General features: G+C 35.2%; 1 protein-coding gene across 1 annotated transcript; it reads left to right on the top strand.

Moving 5' to 3' along the window:
* Positions 1-886: 886 nt before the first annotated feature.
* Positions 887-8678, top strand: RAD51AP2 (RAD51 associated protein 2; the record flags this gene model as incomplete). The annotated part of the gene is made up of 3 exons (XM_082672190.1): positions 887-4034; positions 4381-4464; positions 8560-8678. The coding sequence occupies 3 exons, from the start codon at positions 887-889 to the stop codon at positions 8676-8678; spliced, it is 3351 nt and encodes a 1116-aa protein (XP_082528316.1).
* Positions 8679-17613: the final 8935 nt, after the last annotated feature.

The raw sequence follows: 17613 nt of genomic DNA, 5'->3' as shown, positions 1-17613 counted from the left end.
TACAAAATTTATTATGTGTGACTCAGAACACACATATGTATGATTATTCATGCTTATAATGAACAGAATAGCTGAAACATATAATTTTTATCTTTAAGTAGTGGTATTCACAATATTGGGAAAGAAAACTCCATAGCGCATATGAAAACTTTTTTTTCTACAGTCTTAAAATGAAGATTAATAATTTATCTGGATAATAGTTTCTACACACGTTTTTTCCTCAGATATTCAGATCGTTAAGTACCAGTGCCGTCCTTTCCTAAAACACACTTCATGAGTGAAGTGGAAACCTGATTTTCAATGCCACTGGGTTATTAAGAGCATTTTGGAAAGTTTATCCGCACACAGAGAGATTTGGTTTGGTGTTTACAGAACTGCATGGTTTTACTGGACAAGACGCTCGGGAGAAACTGTGGAGAAGTCGCTTCTGAGGAAAACACAGAGTTTTAGAATTAAAAAAATAAAGCTGTTTCAGTTCACAGATTTAAAAAAAAGAGATTCTGACTTTTCTCATTAATTCTACCAGAGGGAAGAAAAAGTTTCAATCGGCTACAACCCTGGCAATAGCAAAGGGCGCTAAAAATAGACAAAGTAACAGTCCCAGGCGCTAGGTGCTTTGAGGGAGAGACTACCTGGGACTCGCGGGAGTGCGGTGGCTGGGGGCGTGGCCTAGGCCTGGGCCACGGGGGCGGGGTGGGGCGTGGTCGAGGTGGGCTAGCCGTGAGGCTAGGGCCGAGGCCAGACCTAAAGGGGCGTGTCAGGGGCGTGACCGAAGCGGGCTCGGGGGGTGGGGCTCTGGGGGGCGCGGTGGGGCGGAGCCACTTTGCGCCTGCTGAGAGACTCGAGTCTGGCCGGAGCCTCTGACAGCTTCCCTCAGTTCGCTGTCATGTCGTTCACGCAGCGCGCGCCGCAGGTTGTGGAGCTCGGGGAGCCTGCTTCCCCTGTACCGCCTCCTGACGACCCTGATTCCCCACCACCCCGTAGTAAGCGGCCCCGTCTTGAGGAGCCCGGTGGTGTTTCTGAGGCGGGCTGGAGGCTGCCTTTGGTGCCTCGCTTGTCTGAGGTGGAAAAAGCCTGGGAGTCGTCGGCCAGACCCTTCAAGGCGCTCCTGGTTTCAGCTAAGGAGATTTTTGATAACTCCACAGACTCGCGTGTGGAGAAATCTGTCGGTGAGAAGCAGATGTGTAATCTGGTATGCCAAAATAGCGGATTTGAGATGAAGAGTTGTTTGCGGTCTCTCCCCTCACAAAGTTTTGATTCTGGTTTGAAGGCTTCTAGAACGTCTTGTGAACCAGGGCTGTATGACAGAGAGTCCTTCGGTGTGCATTGCAGTGATAGATCTGGAACAGAGGCTGGTCAGCTGCCCAACGCCTCTATACATGATGGACAGGCAATTAAAAACGATGATGGAAAACGATATTTACTCCAGGGGAGAGACAATAGCCAGAAAGACAATAATTGCACAAAACAGACAGAAAATTCATTTTTAGATGTTACCTTTTACAAGGAAACCAAATCAACGTTTCATGATATTAAGAACAGATGTAAAGCTGACAGCGTTACGCCATCAAATAAAAAAGAAAATAGCATTTCAGCATCTACACTAAAAATATCAAAATCTCAAATCCAGCCCAGCATGGAAATTGCCGAACCCAGCTATTTCAGAGATCGCAGCACGATAAGTATCCCTGAGTTTCCAACTGATTTAAATAGCAAAATGTCTTCTGTCTATTTAAAGGAAATAATGAAGAAAAATGACAAAAATGAGGCATATGTGAGGGATTTCACAAACATTCACTGGTCCCAAAATAGACCTGATGTTAAGAAGCAAAAGTTACAGGATGATAAAAAAGTTGTGGATGCAGAAAATATTTTTTCTGAATGTTATGGAAGTAACCACCAGTCACTCAGCAACCAAAGTGTTTGTGCGAGAAAAAAAGACTTGATCAGTTTACACTACTATAATCACTGTAGTATCAAGTCTGATGCAATAGACTCTGCAAAGAATTTCACTATAAAACTAGAAAATGCAAATTGGGAAGAGGCAGAAACATGCCTGGACAGCTGCATATCTACCAGATCAGAAAAATCGAAAAACTGGGACTGTAACATTAGACATATTTTGAGAAAAAATAGGAAAAATTGTTGGATTATGGATAGTTACAAAACTAAATGTGAAAATATGAAAACAACTGGAGAAATATTGAATTTGCAACAATTATTAGAAACAGATCTTTTAAGCAAAGAAAATTATCACAATACAGAAGTCATGAAAACACATGAAGAAAAATCAAAGCCTCTCATGATAGAAACACTGGGTAATCAAAAAGCTTCAATAAAAATTTTTTGGTTCAAAGGTAAAGGAGAAAACGATAATATGCTACAGTTGAGATGTTATACTACACAAAAAGACTTTCATTTAAGCAGTATTTTTGAAAATTTCATTACAGGAATTTTTTATTTCCTTAAAAGTATTTCAGGAAATCAAAAAGATAATAATATCTTAACCTGGTATGGAATTTTGAAGTGTAAAAATCAAATTGATGTTCAAAATCTAATAACTAGGAATATGAATGTCAATAGAAATAATGACATTTTAAGCATATATTTACAAACCGGTGTTTTAGACCTTCTAAATATTATATTGAAAACCAACATAACATCTTTGCTCAATAACTTTGACTCTTTAACAATAATAGAAAATTATTCTAAATTAGAAGAGAGATGCATTTTCAAATGGGTAATATATTTGAATTATCCAAAAAACGTTACAGTGAAAAAACTTATCAGTTCCTCCAGCATGACAATTAAAAACATACACTTTCCAATTTTTGAAACATATGAAAAAATTCCCCTTTTAATGGACTTTGATGACATCGATGAAATTTTTTTGACAAAAGAAATTAGTTACAAGGATAAGAGTTGTCCTGAACGACTCATGAGTGTGGGAAACTGGGTGCACTGTAGTCCTAAAACTGTTAAAACACATGTTAAGTCTTGTCCTCAATTTATACAGATCCAGAAATATATTAATAAAAAAACTTACGAAATAAATATGCAGAACCAAGATTTATATTCTGAAGGAAAACAAAAGCATAATAAGATCAACAGATTTAATTTTAAATGCATATTTGAAGATTTCTTCAATATTAGGCAGCAGGCTATACAGGCAAGCCACGACAAAAAACACAATGAACAAACCAATCTGACAACTATAACTCCGGTGCTAAATTTTGGGGACTTGATAAGTGAAATTGAAGAAGAAAAACGTGACTTAATTTTGAAGGAGGAAGTAAAAGTCACAGCACAAAGTTTAACAAACAGTTGCCAAGTTCATGAAGATATTAAGATAGAAAAGGAAGAGAAAAAGAGTTTTTATTCAACGGAAGGCATATTTTCTGTGCAACCAGTTTCATTAATGAATAAGAAAGTAGGTGCGGAAGAAACTAAATATGTTAATCGAAATAATGTAGCTGACAGAAATGAATCTGAGAATATTTTTCAAGAAAGTGAGTTAGCTAATTCAAAGCATTTTCATCCAAAGAATGACTCTTCAGAATGTTTTAATCTTCAGTTTGACACTCATTTGAGTGTTGGGAACAATGAATGTTTTCAGGACTTATCTGCCAAGTGTTTATCAAGAGACGCTCTGACAACAGTAAACGATTTTGAGATGAAGAGTAAATTTGATTTAGTACTTGAAGAACTTCATATGTTTCATGAAATTAGTATGGAAAATGAAATTCTAAGCACTGTGGAAACCAACAATGGGCAAGAAAATTACTTTGTAGAAAATAATGATGTTGTGGAGGTAAAAACGGAGATTAAAAAAGGTTTGAAAATGGGTACAGAAAACAAAATATGTTCATCTTCTTTGCTCTGTGATACGATAGCAGGGCCTAATACGCATGAAAAACACCAAAGTTTATTTAAATGGAAAAAAGTACCCAAAACTGGAGAACAGGAAGTTCCTAATGAATATTGCTGTCTAAGAACATCAGAGGAAGAATTACTCTACTCTACTTCTAAGGAAGGTATGAAATTAGTTTTAAAATATACTTTCTGAGTTAAAAGAAAATGCTGCTTTTTTTTTCTGTGTAGGCCAAATATATAATTTTGGCAAAAAAGAAGATAAGGTATAAGACAATGTTTATTGATGCATTATTATTTTTTTATAAAGGGTTGTTCAAACATTAAATAACATACTGAAGTTGATGGGAACAAGTGATGAAATTTTTAAAAGGAGCTTTGTCCTGTTTTACTTATCTAAATATTAGGAGCCAATAGGAGGAAATATTCCTGAAAAAGTAATTTTTTTATAGTATTAATATTTTATATAAAAGTTACTTTTTGCTATAACACATTGATCTTTATTTTTAGATTGTGAAAAACCTTCACCTGAAAGACCAGCTTTTTTCTCTGATGAATTTAAGGAAGAAAAATTTAATTATTTACTGAAGGGAGGTAAGATTTTTAGTTATTTTCTATAATACTTTCTAAGATGATTACTGAATTTTTGTACTTTTAGCATGAGGAAAATATACTTAGGGTTTTAACAAATAAATACAATGATTTAATACTTTTGTAAACATTAATAATTTACTGATGCAAATTCCTATAGTTAAAAATTAGCTAAAATTAAAATATCATTTAGAATGTAATTAGAAAATGCACTCTAAAACTGTTTAAATATTTGCAGTGATGCATTGCAATAACTATATGATAAAATAGGTGTTTTTAATATATATATACATATATATATATACCTAATATACACATCGAATGTATGTAACATTAATTAGCAAAAATGAAAAAGGCATTTATCTAAGTTGGATTTACGTTGATGTTACTCCCAATTATACATTTATTATCATTGTTTTCTATTCTTGAAAGATTATGAGGCTCTTTATATGTACATTTTATGTAGTGATTTTGAAAGAAATTAGCATCATTTACATATATTAACATGATTTAGGACTATGGCGTTTAAACTTGTGCTTACTATAGAAAATCAAACTGAAGAAAAGTTAAACAGCTAACCTTATCCTTTGCCTAAGAGGTGTTTAATATCAGAATGAGACACACTAAGTCTAACACCTGTTCTAACTTGTAGTACCAATGGGGGTGAGGTAAGAGTTGGATTAAAATTAGGGAATTATTTTCTGAATAACTACGTTTCCATTTGTCAGAAATTGCTGGTATTACACAATAAGACTAGATCTAGAAATAATAATCATGTAGGTGAAGTATATTTACCAAAATATCTTCAGTCATGCATCATTTCTCAAAGCATTTCTCCTGGCTTCTCATCAGTAGAATTGCTGTCCCTGGTACTTTTATTCAGACACTTCAGAATTGCATAATTTCCTCTTTTCTTAGCTTACAATGAAATACTCTTAAAAATTAATCCAAGTCCTTGGAAGATCAAAAGCCCATGGGAAATTTCTTCTCCCACGAATAAAGGAAATAATTAAAGGAACAATACTCTCTAAGACTAAAAGCGGGATGGTGGAATTGGCCTGAAAAGGATAGGGGTTGTTTCTTCTAGGACAGGAAGAAAGGAAGAAATTGGGTTTAGGAACATATTCTCTGTCATCATGATGTTAATTGTGATAATAAAAAGGATATTTGAGGCAGATTAAACTATGTGCCTAAATTGGGAAAGAAATGTTACACTTGTTGGAAATATCTGAATCCATGATACTCTATTGTGGCTTCACAAGGAAAAGTTCCTCCTTGTTATAAAATATGAAAAATAATGTGTGAGGTCAGCCACAGTTATTTAATACTATGTTAGGATCGTTGTTTTGAATCCACTTTCAAAGTGCATAAAAATGGAATGATCTTCCTGAGGCTTGTTAAAATCCATAGTGTAAGGGAAAAGTTGGGAGATACTGTGAAGTGGGGATAATACTGGACTAACTGCCTAGGGAGAGTGGGTGCCTGCTTATGTAGGGTGATTTTAAAGGTATTGGAAAACTTCTGATTGTACAGAAATGTTATTGGTACCTACCCACTTGTCATCATGATGCCTCCAATTAAAGTTTTTACTACTAATATCTCCAGGGTATCCTGTCTCCCCTTGTCTCTCTCTTCTCTCTTTGTGGTATGGAGAAGGCAAGTACTTTGAGCATGTTAAATGCCAGCTAGCCAGTGTGCCAGGTGCTTTATATATCATTTAGCACCAATACTTCTCTAATTTTATTTTATTTTATTTTTTATTTTTTTAGCGTTACGTGGGCCTCTCACTGTTGCGGCCTCTCCCGTTGCGGAGCACAGGCTCCAGACGCGCAGGCTCAGCGGCCATGGCTCACGGGCCCAGCCGCTCCACGGCATGTGGGATCCTCCCGGACCGGGGCACGAACCCGTGTCCCCTGCATCGGCAGGCGGACTCTCAACCACTGCGCCACCAGGGAAGCCCTACTTCTCTAATTTCAATGTGGATATATGTCAGCCAAAGAATGTCACTAGTCACCCGACTCTACAAGGATTGAGTCATTAGCCATTGCACTTGCTGACCTGTAGCACACCCTGAAAGGAGTTCAGGGCGGAAATCAGGAATGAGGCATTCTGTGCTCTGGAAAAACTGGCAGAACAGGCCTTCAGATAGATATTTTCAGGGGAAAATTGTATGAATCCAATTTCTTGCATCTTCCCATACTTAGAAAAGCACTAAAATAATTAACTAAGATATCTGTTCCTCCTGACTAGCAGTAACCTTCTACCAAGATGTGTGTCTGATTGCAGGTACCCCTTCTCCAAAATCACATATATGCTGACCTCCTCCCTTACCTCTTCAGAGCTATCTGAGAGGCTGTATCTTGGGTTATGGTCCACAGTAAGTCCCCAGATAAAACTGAAACTCACAGCTCTCAAGTGAGTTTTTATTTCATCTGACATATGAATCACCTGGGTGTTTTATTAAATGATTCTGATTTTGTTGTGTGGTAGGCTCTAAGATTCTGCATTTCTATCAAGGTCCTAGCAAATGGAGATGCTGCTAGACTTTGAGTTGAGCTGGAACTTTGAGTTACAAGGCTTTAGAAAACAACTGATTTGGCATTATTTCTAAAAGACCACTAACAACGTTCATGACTTTTTTCTTTAACATTGATTTCTAAAATGAGCAATTTCTGGTATTATGCTTGGATGTTTAGAATTGTTACACAATACAAAGCAGTAAGTTAATCTAGTATATAGCAATAATAAAAGGGATCATTATTTAGTTTTTAAAAAAGGTAGGAAATCCAAGGAGACAAAGAAGCATATTCTTATAGCCACAATTTAATGACTGTTTAAGGTCATGTGCTTTGCAAAAGACCTGCTGTTGATACAAATTGGTTCAGTGATTTCCCATTTCCCATCCGTTGCAAAATTACCAGAAGTATCTATTGTATTAGAATGTGAAAGAGGAAAGCTATACTTTGAAAAAGTAATCAAGTAGACTAATCATAGCTTTTTTCTGAAACAATAATTTCATAATAAAGATGCACACTTAGCATAAATTGCTGAAATTACCTAATTTATAACCAAATCTAGTGTATCACTCATGATCCAACAATTTTATTTTAGACCATCCTTTTTCATTTAAAAAAATGAAAAAATCTAGCAATACATTTTTCCTCTTATTTTTATAATTAACTTTATAATTTTAATGTTGAATAAAATATCATAAACTGATTTATAGCTATTTTTGTGTTTTCTCTCTATTTACATATAGCTAAATTTTGTATTGTATTTCATTATTGTTTACATAGATACACACAGATTCTATTTGATTCAGCTTAATAGAAATCATGCTGTTTACCTTTTATCATATTTAACATTAGGTTGATTACACTGTTTTTAGCATAATGTGCTGTTATGTTAAGGTCACACTAATTCATTAAAGCTTGATACATTTTTAGCTTTACATATGTACCCTACTGTTTATTTTTTAAAAAGTACTCAAAGTAAGAGGTATTTTGTTAATGAGAGGTACTCATTATCAAGAGTAATTGATTCTGCTTGTTTGGTTAACTGATTTAGTAACATATATACCTCCATGAAATGTTTTGAACTTTTTAGAAAATGTTAGTGTGATGTTAAATAAAAACTTCAAAATTAGAGCCCTCCATTGATACATGACAGATGAAATACATTTGTGCTCTATTATTGATAATAATCTCTATTAGAAGCCAAATGTAATTATTAACAGTATAGTCTAGTAACTTCTAATAGAAAAACAACATGGTCTTTACAACCACTACATCAAGTTAACTTTAAAACCTATATAGTTTTTGTTGTTGTTGTTAGGTCAGATTTCCTGACTGGAACGCTGATTTTATTTAGCTGCTATTTTATTGTATGTTTGGCAAGTTACTTAAATTTTTTGTGCTGAGTTTTCCACTTTTAAAAAATGGAGTTTGGAGTAAGTTAAGTAATGCATTCAAAGCACTTAGCTCAGTGACTCAGTAAATGTTGCTAGTATCATGATTAGAAGTTAGTAAAAATTTTTAAGCATAGAAACTATGACTGATTTTTACTCCCTTATGTACTTTTATTGTCTTATACTTTTAGGTGGTAACTTTTCATATGGAATTTCAAGACTACTACCTCTTAAGACATGCAGTCGACCAATCAGAATTGGTTTGTCAAGAAAAGCTAAGCTTAAACAACTTCATCCCTATCTGCAATAAATATGTGACAAGAACTTAGAAGAAGGTATTGGACTTTAATACTTCAAAACATTTCACATCTATAAATCTTCTGTTTCTTTCTTTGGATAAATGCTTCCTTCCAGCTTAGGAGTTTTGGGCTTTCTTTATTATAAAATATGGAGAGGGTTTTGTGTGTATGTATCCAATGTGTGTATCTACCTTTAAATGTTATAAAATATTTCTTTAGTGTTTCATATTGCATTAACAATATTCACATTAAAAAAACAATGTTCGGGGCTTCCCTGGTGGCGCAGTGGTTGAGAGTCCGCCTGCCGATGCAGAGGACATGGGTTCGGGCCCTGGTCCGGGAAGATCCCACATGCCGCAGAGCGGCTGGGCCCGTGAGCTGTGGCCGCTGAGCCTGCACATCCAGAGCCTGTGCTCCGCAACGGGAAAGGCCACAACAGTGAGAGGCCTGCGTACGGCAAAAAATAAAAAATAATAAAAAAACAATGTTCACATTAAAGGCTTTTCATAATCTTATAAAATATGTCAACTTATGTTGACATAAGTTTATGTATATAAAGCTTTTGTGGAGAACATTGCTAGTGTTTATTGATTTCTCAAGAGGATCTATGACTCACAAAAAGGTAACGAACCACTGTTCAAATCCACTCTCCCTATTTTTAAAGTGAAAAAAAACCAGAAGTGCAAAGAGGATGGGTACGTTTTTCAAGATCACTTAGTCAGGATTGGGATAGAGGCACTCTGTTCTGTAGCAATTTTTTCACCTTTCTTTGTATTCACTTTCTAGTTTTAGTTTCTCCCTCCAGAGTCTATCTTTGGCCCCAGAGCAGAATTATGATCATGTAGTTAATACCTACTATTAACTTGTTTATTCATAAAACAAAAATATTTTGATACTCCTGCTACTGTATTAGGCTCAGTAATAGAATACGTAAGAAGACATGTATAAGACTGGCCTTGTGGAGCTTAGTTTCTGTACATAGAGGAAATAAATCATATACATAATTTAAAGGTAACCATTAGTAGAGTAATACTTTTCAAAACACTTGGCAGAGTAATAACAATAAAGTGGGCTACTTAGCAAAAAGTAAGGAAAGAGGGAAGCATCAAGAAAAGATAAAAATCAAAAAGCATACAATGACGGAAGGAAGACTGACGTCACTTCACAAAATAAATATGACTGGATTAAATTATCGTATTACAAGCCAAGGTTCTCAGATACATTAAAAACCATTTCAAACTCAGCTCTATACATTAATTTTGATCCCTCACCAGGTACTTTCTAACTTCAATATCCTGCTCTAATTTCTGGTTTTCCCCCCCAGAACTCATCACCTTCTCACACACTATATAATTTATATCTTGCTGGAATACAAGCTTCTTGAAGACAGGTTTCTTTCCCCTTCCCCCACTAATATATCCCAAGTGCCTAGAATAGTACCTGCCCCTTGTAAGTACCCATAAAATATTATTTGAGTATACGAATGAATAAAGTTTTATACCTGCTCATAATAGCTATGTCTTTTTGAATTCTTTTTTTTTTTAATATTAATGTACTTTTTTAATGAATTTCTAATTCTTATTTATTTATTTTTGGCTGTGTTGGGTCTTCGTTTCTGTGCGAGGGCTTTCTCCAGTTGTGGCAAGCGGGGGCGACTCTTCATTGCGGTGCGCGGGCCTCTCACTATCGTGGCCTCTCTTGTTGCGGAGCACAGGCTCCAGAGGCGCAGGCTCAGTAGTTGTGGCTCACGGGCCTAGTTGCTCCGTGGCATGTGGGATCTTCCCAGACCAGGGCTCGAACCCATGTCCCCTGCATTAGCAGGCAGATTCTCAACCACTGTGCCACCAGGGAAGCCCTTTTTGAATTCTTAATAGCTTTATGATCTTGGGAAAGTCTTTATATCTAAAAAGGGGATAATAATATCTCATGGGATCATTGTGATGATTAAATGAGCTAATACATGTGATATATTTATAACAGCTCTGATAGAACTCCTCAGTAATGAATAACAATATACTGATACATAGGAAATACTCAATAATTAATAACTATTTAGAATGTTTGACTTGTTCTTTAAGTTTTTTCCTGTATCCTGAATTAGGTTATCTTTAGGAGTATGCCTATTCCTCTGAGTCTGATGAAGATATTCCTTTAACTTTTTTTCTACATGGGTCCTCATCTTCCTTTTCCTTCTTTTTATTAGTATTATAAGTCCCATGTTGGATTTTTCTTTTATCTTTATACAAGGCAGATCTCATCACAATCAAGGTTTGTCTTCACAAACCAAGGTTTGTCCTTTTCCCTATTCCTTGTTGCTGTGTGTGAATACTGAATTTTGTTCTCATATAAGTTTCTCTAGGGCAAGTTTTTGTGCTTCCAGTCTTATTCCTAATTTTAGGAGGTTTTATATATGCTTTCATTCTTTCTCTAATAAATAGTATATAAATTTACAATCACTATTGGTTCTTTCACACTCTGAACTACGTGATAAGTTTAAATTCCTAGCACATACTGCTGCAGTGGTTTTCCATGCCACTACCCCACTACTACTTTGATTTGTAGAACTTTTCTCATTAAAATTTTGATGAAGATTACACCTCCTCAAATGGAAAATTTGCTCGTGCTAGTGTCATTACTCAAGTACACCTTCCCCCAGTACCACCTACCCAAACACACATATGCACACAGAAACAGGCCCCACCTTCCCTCTTCTCCCTAGTTCTGTGAATTCTTGTCTCTGGAATTAGAAAGTTGGAGGATAGGAGGGAAGTAGCATTTTGGCTCTTTTGCTTTTGTCTTCATAGCCAGGTTTGAAGAGTCTGCATTGAGGGCTATGGTAGAAGACATTTAAAATTGAAATCCACCCTCTCTCCACATTGTTCTTTTTACGTTTGTTCTTAAAATGTAAAAGTTGAATGCTTTCAGATCAGAAGAAAAATATTCAAAGGATGAAAGCCACTTCAAAAAATACTTGCTTTTATTCAACCTTAGAATAAATCTCTGTGTTACTTCAGTTTAAAGTAACAAGCTTTTGGATGCATTAACAGTGAGCATGAGAAGAGAAGCAGAGCCTTCCATTAAATCAACTTGAAAAAGTTATGTTGATAGTCAGTGCCTTAAGTATGCAAACTTCCAAGTTAATGTCATCCATTTAACATTATTTAGTTAATCAAAATAGAAAACAAAATATGTAGTAAAGTTGATCTTTAGTTCCATCTAAATGGCCACATGAAAGGATATTTGTAGAGTCAGCCATCAGTTTGGGAAAATTTTCTAATAACAGAGACATTATACATATTTACATAGACATACAGTAGTTTGTGACAGAATTTATACTACTAAAAATTATCCTTTGCGCTACGGGGACTAGGATATAAAGATACCAGAAGGGTTCTAAATTATATTTTTTCCATATAGTTGTAAAATATATCACTGAAGCTATCCTTCACATATTCCCATGTCATGTTTTTGTTGCTGTTGTTTTTGTTTTTAAGCACGGGCACATGCTATAACAGCAAACTGAGAAGAAATAGTCATTAAACTATTTTACCTATCCGGGGTACGGGCAATAGAATAAACTCATAATCTAAAAGTCTCTACAATTATGTTTCTGTAATTTAATAAATTTTATAATTTTGAGCACACGTAATTCAAAAAAGAAAAAAAAAGAAGAAGCCTTGGGCTTCCCTGGTGGCGCAGTGGTTAAGGATCTGCCTGCCAATGCAGGGAACACGGGTTCAAACCCTGATCTGGGAAGATCCCACATGCCGCAGAGCAACTGAGCTCATGCGCCACAACTACTGAGCCTGCGCTCTAGAGCCCATGAGCCACAACTACTGAAGCCTGTGCGCCTAGAGCCTGTGCTCCACAACAGGAGAAGCCACCGCAATGAGAAGCCTGCACACCTCAATGAAGAGTAGCCCCCGCTCTCTGCAAGTACAGAAAGCAATGAAGACCCAATGCAGCCAAAAATAATAAATAAATAAATAAATAAAATCAAAAAAAAAAAAAAAGAAGAAGCCTTGAGGACCTCTTCCCTTAACTTCACTCATAACTGTTTACTCAACATCTCTACTGTGAGGTCTAATAGGCATCTCAAACCTAACGTGTCCTGAACTGAGCTCCTGATATTTCCCCGCAAACCCCTCCTCCCACAGGCTTTCTCATTTCAGTGAGTGGTAACTTCATTCTTTCAGTTACTCAGGTTAGAGATCTTGGAGTCATTTTTGACATTTTTTTCTCACTACGCACAGCTGGCCCACCGCCAAATCCTGTTGGCTTTAGCTTTTCTTGCCAGGATGATTGCAGTAGAGTCCCAGTTGGTCTCCTTGCTTTTAGTACTTGCTCCCCTTCAATCTATTCTGAACACATTAGCCAGAATGATTCTTTAAGATATGTCATAGCACATCACAACTCTGCTCAAAACTTTCCAAAGGTTTTCTGACTGACTCTGAGAAAACGCCGAAATTCTTACTTTCATGTACAAGGGTATGTGATGATTTGATGCTCTCAATTCCCTAAACTCCTCTCTACTATTTTCCCCTTCTTCATTCTACTGAAACCACACTGACCTTGTTTGTTGGATACATAAGGGATGTCCCTCCCTGCCTCAGGGCTTCTTCACTTGCTTTTTTTTCCTGGAATGCTTGTTCCTAAAATACCTGTATAGCTTGCCTGCACTCGCTTCCTTAGAACTTTATTCAAATGTCACTTTCTCAGTGTGGCTTTTTCTTTCTGTTAACATTCATATGCCCCTTCCATGCTTTTATTTTTTCCTCCTTAATACTTTGCCATTAACAGACTATGTATTTTACTTATTTATCTTGTTTGTTGTCAGCCTTTTTCACTAAATTTTAAACTCTGGGAGGGCAAAAGTTTTTCTTATTTGTCACTGTGTTTCCAGTGCCTAGGAACTGGCTTGACACAATAAGTATTCAATAAGTGTTAGCTGAATGCAAGAATCAACAAAGTGAACAAGAATAGTTTTGTCTTAAATGTATCACTTTGATTAAACTTTTCTTCTTGAGGCACATGGTTCTGCGAGTTCTGGCATTTAAAGTTCTCTTCCCTCTTCTTTGCTATACTTTGTTGCATTTTCTTCTTGAGCCAAAGATGTCAAAACAAAGCTTGAATCTAGATCGCTTACTGTGTATCTTTCTTCAGAAATTCGGCTGCTTAGCTTGTCAGAATGTTAAATGTCTTCCTCTTTTTTTTATGAAGAGAAAAATAAGGTAGAACAAAGTAAAAGCATATATAATTTCTAAATAATTTTGAAAACAATTATAAAAATACTTCTCAAAATTCAATGTCCTATCTCTTATCCCATTTAAATTTTTTATAAAATCAGTTTAATACATTTAAATTGTCTAAGTACGTATTCCCTTCGCATTAGTAAAAAAAAAAGCTATTAGAACAAGTTTTTATTTATTTGCCTTTTTACTTTTATGTTTTCCTTCAAATAGTCTTTTAAATTTTATTTGTTTTTGAAATGTTAATATCTAGACATGGTACAAAATGTAAAGGGTAAAGAAAAAAAAGAAACAGTGAATATAACTCCTTCTCTTACTTTTTGACACTCAGCGATCTGATTTTTCTTGATGGAGGAAACAACTGTTAACAGTTCCTTGCCCCTACATATTTCTATGAAACAATAACTTTTTATTATTAATAAGCACATAAAGTATTTTTAGTTGTTATCTGTTCTGTAACTATACTTTTTTTTTACAGAATACTTAATAAATTCAATAATGTATGTATTTCAACATGTTAAAAATTTGAGATTAAGAGGAGAAAAAACTTAATGCTAAAGAAACTGAAATATGAAAAGTCAAATGGGTTTACTGTATCTGACATTTTGACTAAAATAACCATTTTTAAAGCAACTATAGTAATTCTGATTTAACTTTTAAAAGTAGTCTTAATACCAATTTAACATAATATTTATATTTCAATAAACATAATTTTATTGACATACTTAATTACATAATCCGTATGTCTCCTTCTTCTTAAGAAATCTTTGTGATTGATTCTGCTGCCTGGCTAATTGCCGTTGCCTTTTCTTTCCCTTATGTCATTGCTCTACATTCAGTAGCTCCAATTCCTACTCAGTTATTTTGTAATCTTCCATGTATATATATATACATATCCCTTCTCTTCTCAGAGTCTTTATTTCTCTTTGTCCTTCCCTGCCTCCTTCACTAGAAAAAACACTCTTAAGAGTCACTGAGGACTTTGGCCATTTTTCAGAGTGCCTTTTCTCTTATTTCTTTGCATTGCTAGCTGCCTAGCACCTATGATACCTTTGCTTTGTGATAATACACTACCTCTTATTTTCCTGACCATACTATTTTTTTTTAACTCTCTGATTTTTAGATATAAGCAAACTCCAAAGTTTAGCCCATAGACTTTTGCTTTTTACTTCTGTATTGTGTTCCTTAGAAGTTTCCTCAATTTGATGGGATCATTTACCATACCAAATTTATGGTTTAGGTGCCAAATTATATCTTTCTCAAATTCTAATTTCAATTGTATAACAATAATAAAGAAACCTAATATCCATTAGATGTATGAGATGAGTCAGGAGCTATTCTAAATCTTTACATATATTAAATCATTTAATCCTTAAATAACCTCACAGATTTCTATCTCTGTTTTACATTGTGAGTTTAAATAACTGGTCTAAGTTCAAAAAGTATTAACTGAAAAATTAGAATTTAAACCCAGGCAGCCTGCTTCAGGGCCAAGGTGCCTAACTGCTATCAGATACTGCTCTAATTTCCACATTGCTACAGGTCAATAACTTCAACTCATATCCGAAATCCTATCAGTCATCATTCACTCTTCTACCTGACATTTATTTCGTGCTATCAAATCCTGCTGCTTTCTTTTCCTAAGGAGTTCTCTGACCTATTCATCCTTTTCCATTCTTTTTATAATGTGACTTGACCTAATGTAACTTTCTGGGTGATCTCCCCACAGCTTCCCTATAACTAAACTAGTCTGTTAATGCTTCACTTTCTCCAGCTAATATTTTCCCATTTTACTAATGCTCTTTCCACTCTTAAAGTGCTTTCCTCTCTTACCTATTTAAATCTTATCCAGCCTCACATTACAATCTCTATAATGCTTTCTCCAACTATTTGAATGTGTTATAATTACTATGAACCATAAATAACATTAGCGCTTTCTTTAAAAATTCACTCATAAAACATTTATTACACCTGTCATACTATTTATCTCTTCACCTATCTAAGCTTGTGCATAGGCATCATATTAGGAACTTCTTTTTAGTCTCTAGAGCACTTTATCAGTGTCTTGTATTCAAAAACGTTTATTGATTACATGCTGAATATTAATATAGCATTTATTTCATGATTTTTTTATGCTTGGCTTTGTATTTTTATTGATAAATCTACTAAGTTTGTAGCCTTTTTAGTTTGCAGAAGAGAATATAGCTAAATCCAGTGGGGCTTTTTGACATTTTTGTCTTTGGCTGTTTCTTGCTTACTCTGTCTCCCTCAGAATTTAGGCCAGCTTCAAAGCAGAACCCAACTTTTTCCTCACAAGGCTTGTATAAATGCCTTTTAAAACAAACAACACCTACTTAAATTAATTTACACACTTTTTAAAAAAATTAATTAATTTATTTATTTTTGGCTGCATTGGGTCTTCGTTGCTGCGTCCGGGCTTTCTCTAGTAGCGGCGAGTGGGGGCTACTCTGTTGCGGTGTGCAGGCTTCTCGTTGCGGTGGCTTCTCTTGTTGTGGAGCACGGGCTCTAGGCACGTGGGCTTCAGTAGTTGTGGCACGCGGCTCAGTAGTGGTGGCGCACGGCTTAGTTGCTCCGCAGAATGTGGGATCTTCCCGGACCAGGACTCGAACCCATATCCCCTGCATTGGCAGGCGGATTCTTAACCACTGCGTCACTAAGGAAGCCCCTTATTGTTTATTCTTGATAACGCTGATTTTCAGCAAAACTTTATGAAATTTTTATGTCCTTTCACCTATAGGCAAAAATCAATGTTTTATAAAATTATATTTTGTGTCTTTTAAAGTTTGTTTCACAAAACAATACCACACAAATCTACCACTATTCTAAATGCTACACTTGGAATGATTACCCTCAGCATTACTGTTATTGTCATTATCAGCCATCAAGTACCTTTATGAGTAGGACAACTTGCTATAGGACATATGGACTTCGTGTGAATAACCAAAATTTAGAGGCAGCTTATTGTAATGGGGCAGAACAAAGGGTTCTTTCATAGCCTGCTGGGTGGATCAGAGTCTTCCAGCTGCTACTTCATTTTCTAATCAATTTAGTAGCATTTTGCTCAAACATTTTGTATACTTTCACAAAATTTCTCTACACATCTAAATCTCCTCCTATTTTGGGAGTGACAAACTTATGGATAGAAAATTTTAATTTGCATGTTGCAGAGTGGTATAGAAATTAGCTCCATGTATAATTCTGTGTACATACTGATTTATTTCTCTAAAACAGACTTAAATCACATATATTTTTTTAACTTTTATTTAATAATTAAAACTTTTTTGACAGGAAAGAAATTTCTTTAAGTGAACATATTTTGATTAGAATGCCACAAAGTTGAACTTGCATCTAGGAATATTTTCGAAGGTGCTGTATACATAGAAAGTGTAATAGCACCTACGATTCACAAATATACAATGTTATAAAGTTGTATGCAGCTGAACATGTGTTTATCTGAAGAGATATAACCCTCTCATGCTAGATTAAAACTCTTGTTAAGAAATGAGAGTATAGTTTTATAACCATCAACATTTTTATAATACTAACTTAAAAAAATTAATAGACTTATTTCTTAAAATAGTTTTAGATTTACAGAAAAATTAAATAGAAAGTACAGAGTTTTTGTATACTACTACCCACTCCCCCTCCCCAGTTTCCCTGTCACATTTTGTGTTGC

Source organism: Grampus griseus (genome assembly GCF_964374135.1).
Source record: "Grampus griseus genome assembly, chromosome: 15".
Lineage (NCBI taxonomy): Eukaryota > Metazoa > Chordata > Mammalia > Artiodactyla > Delphinidae > Grampus > Grampus griseus.
The sequence above is the reverse complement of the archived record's forward strand: the minus strand, read 5'-3'. Positions and strand labels throughout refer to the sequence as shown.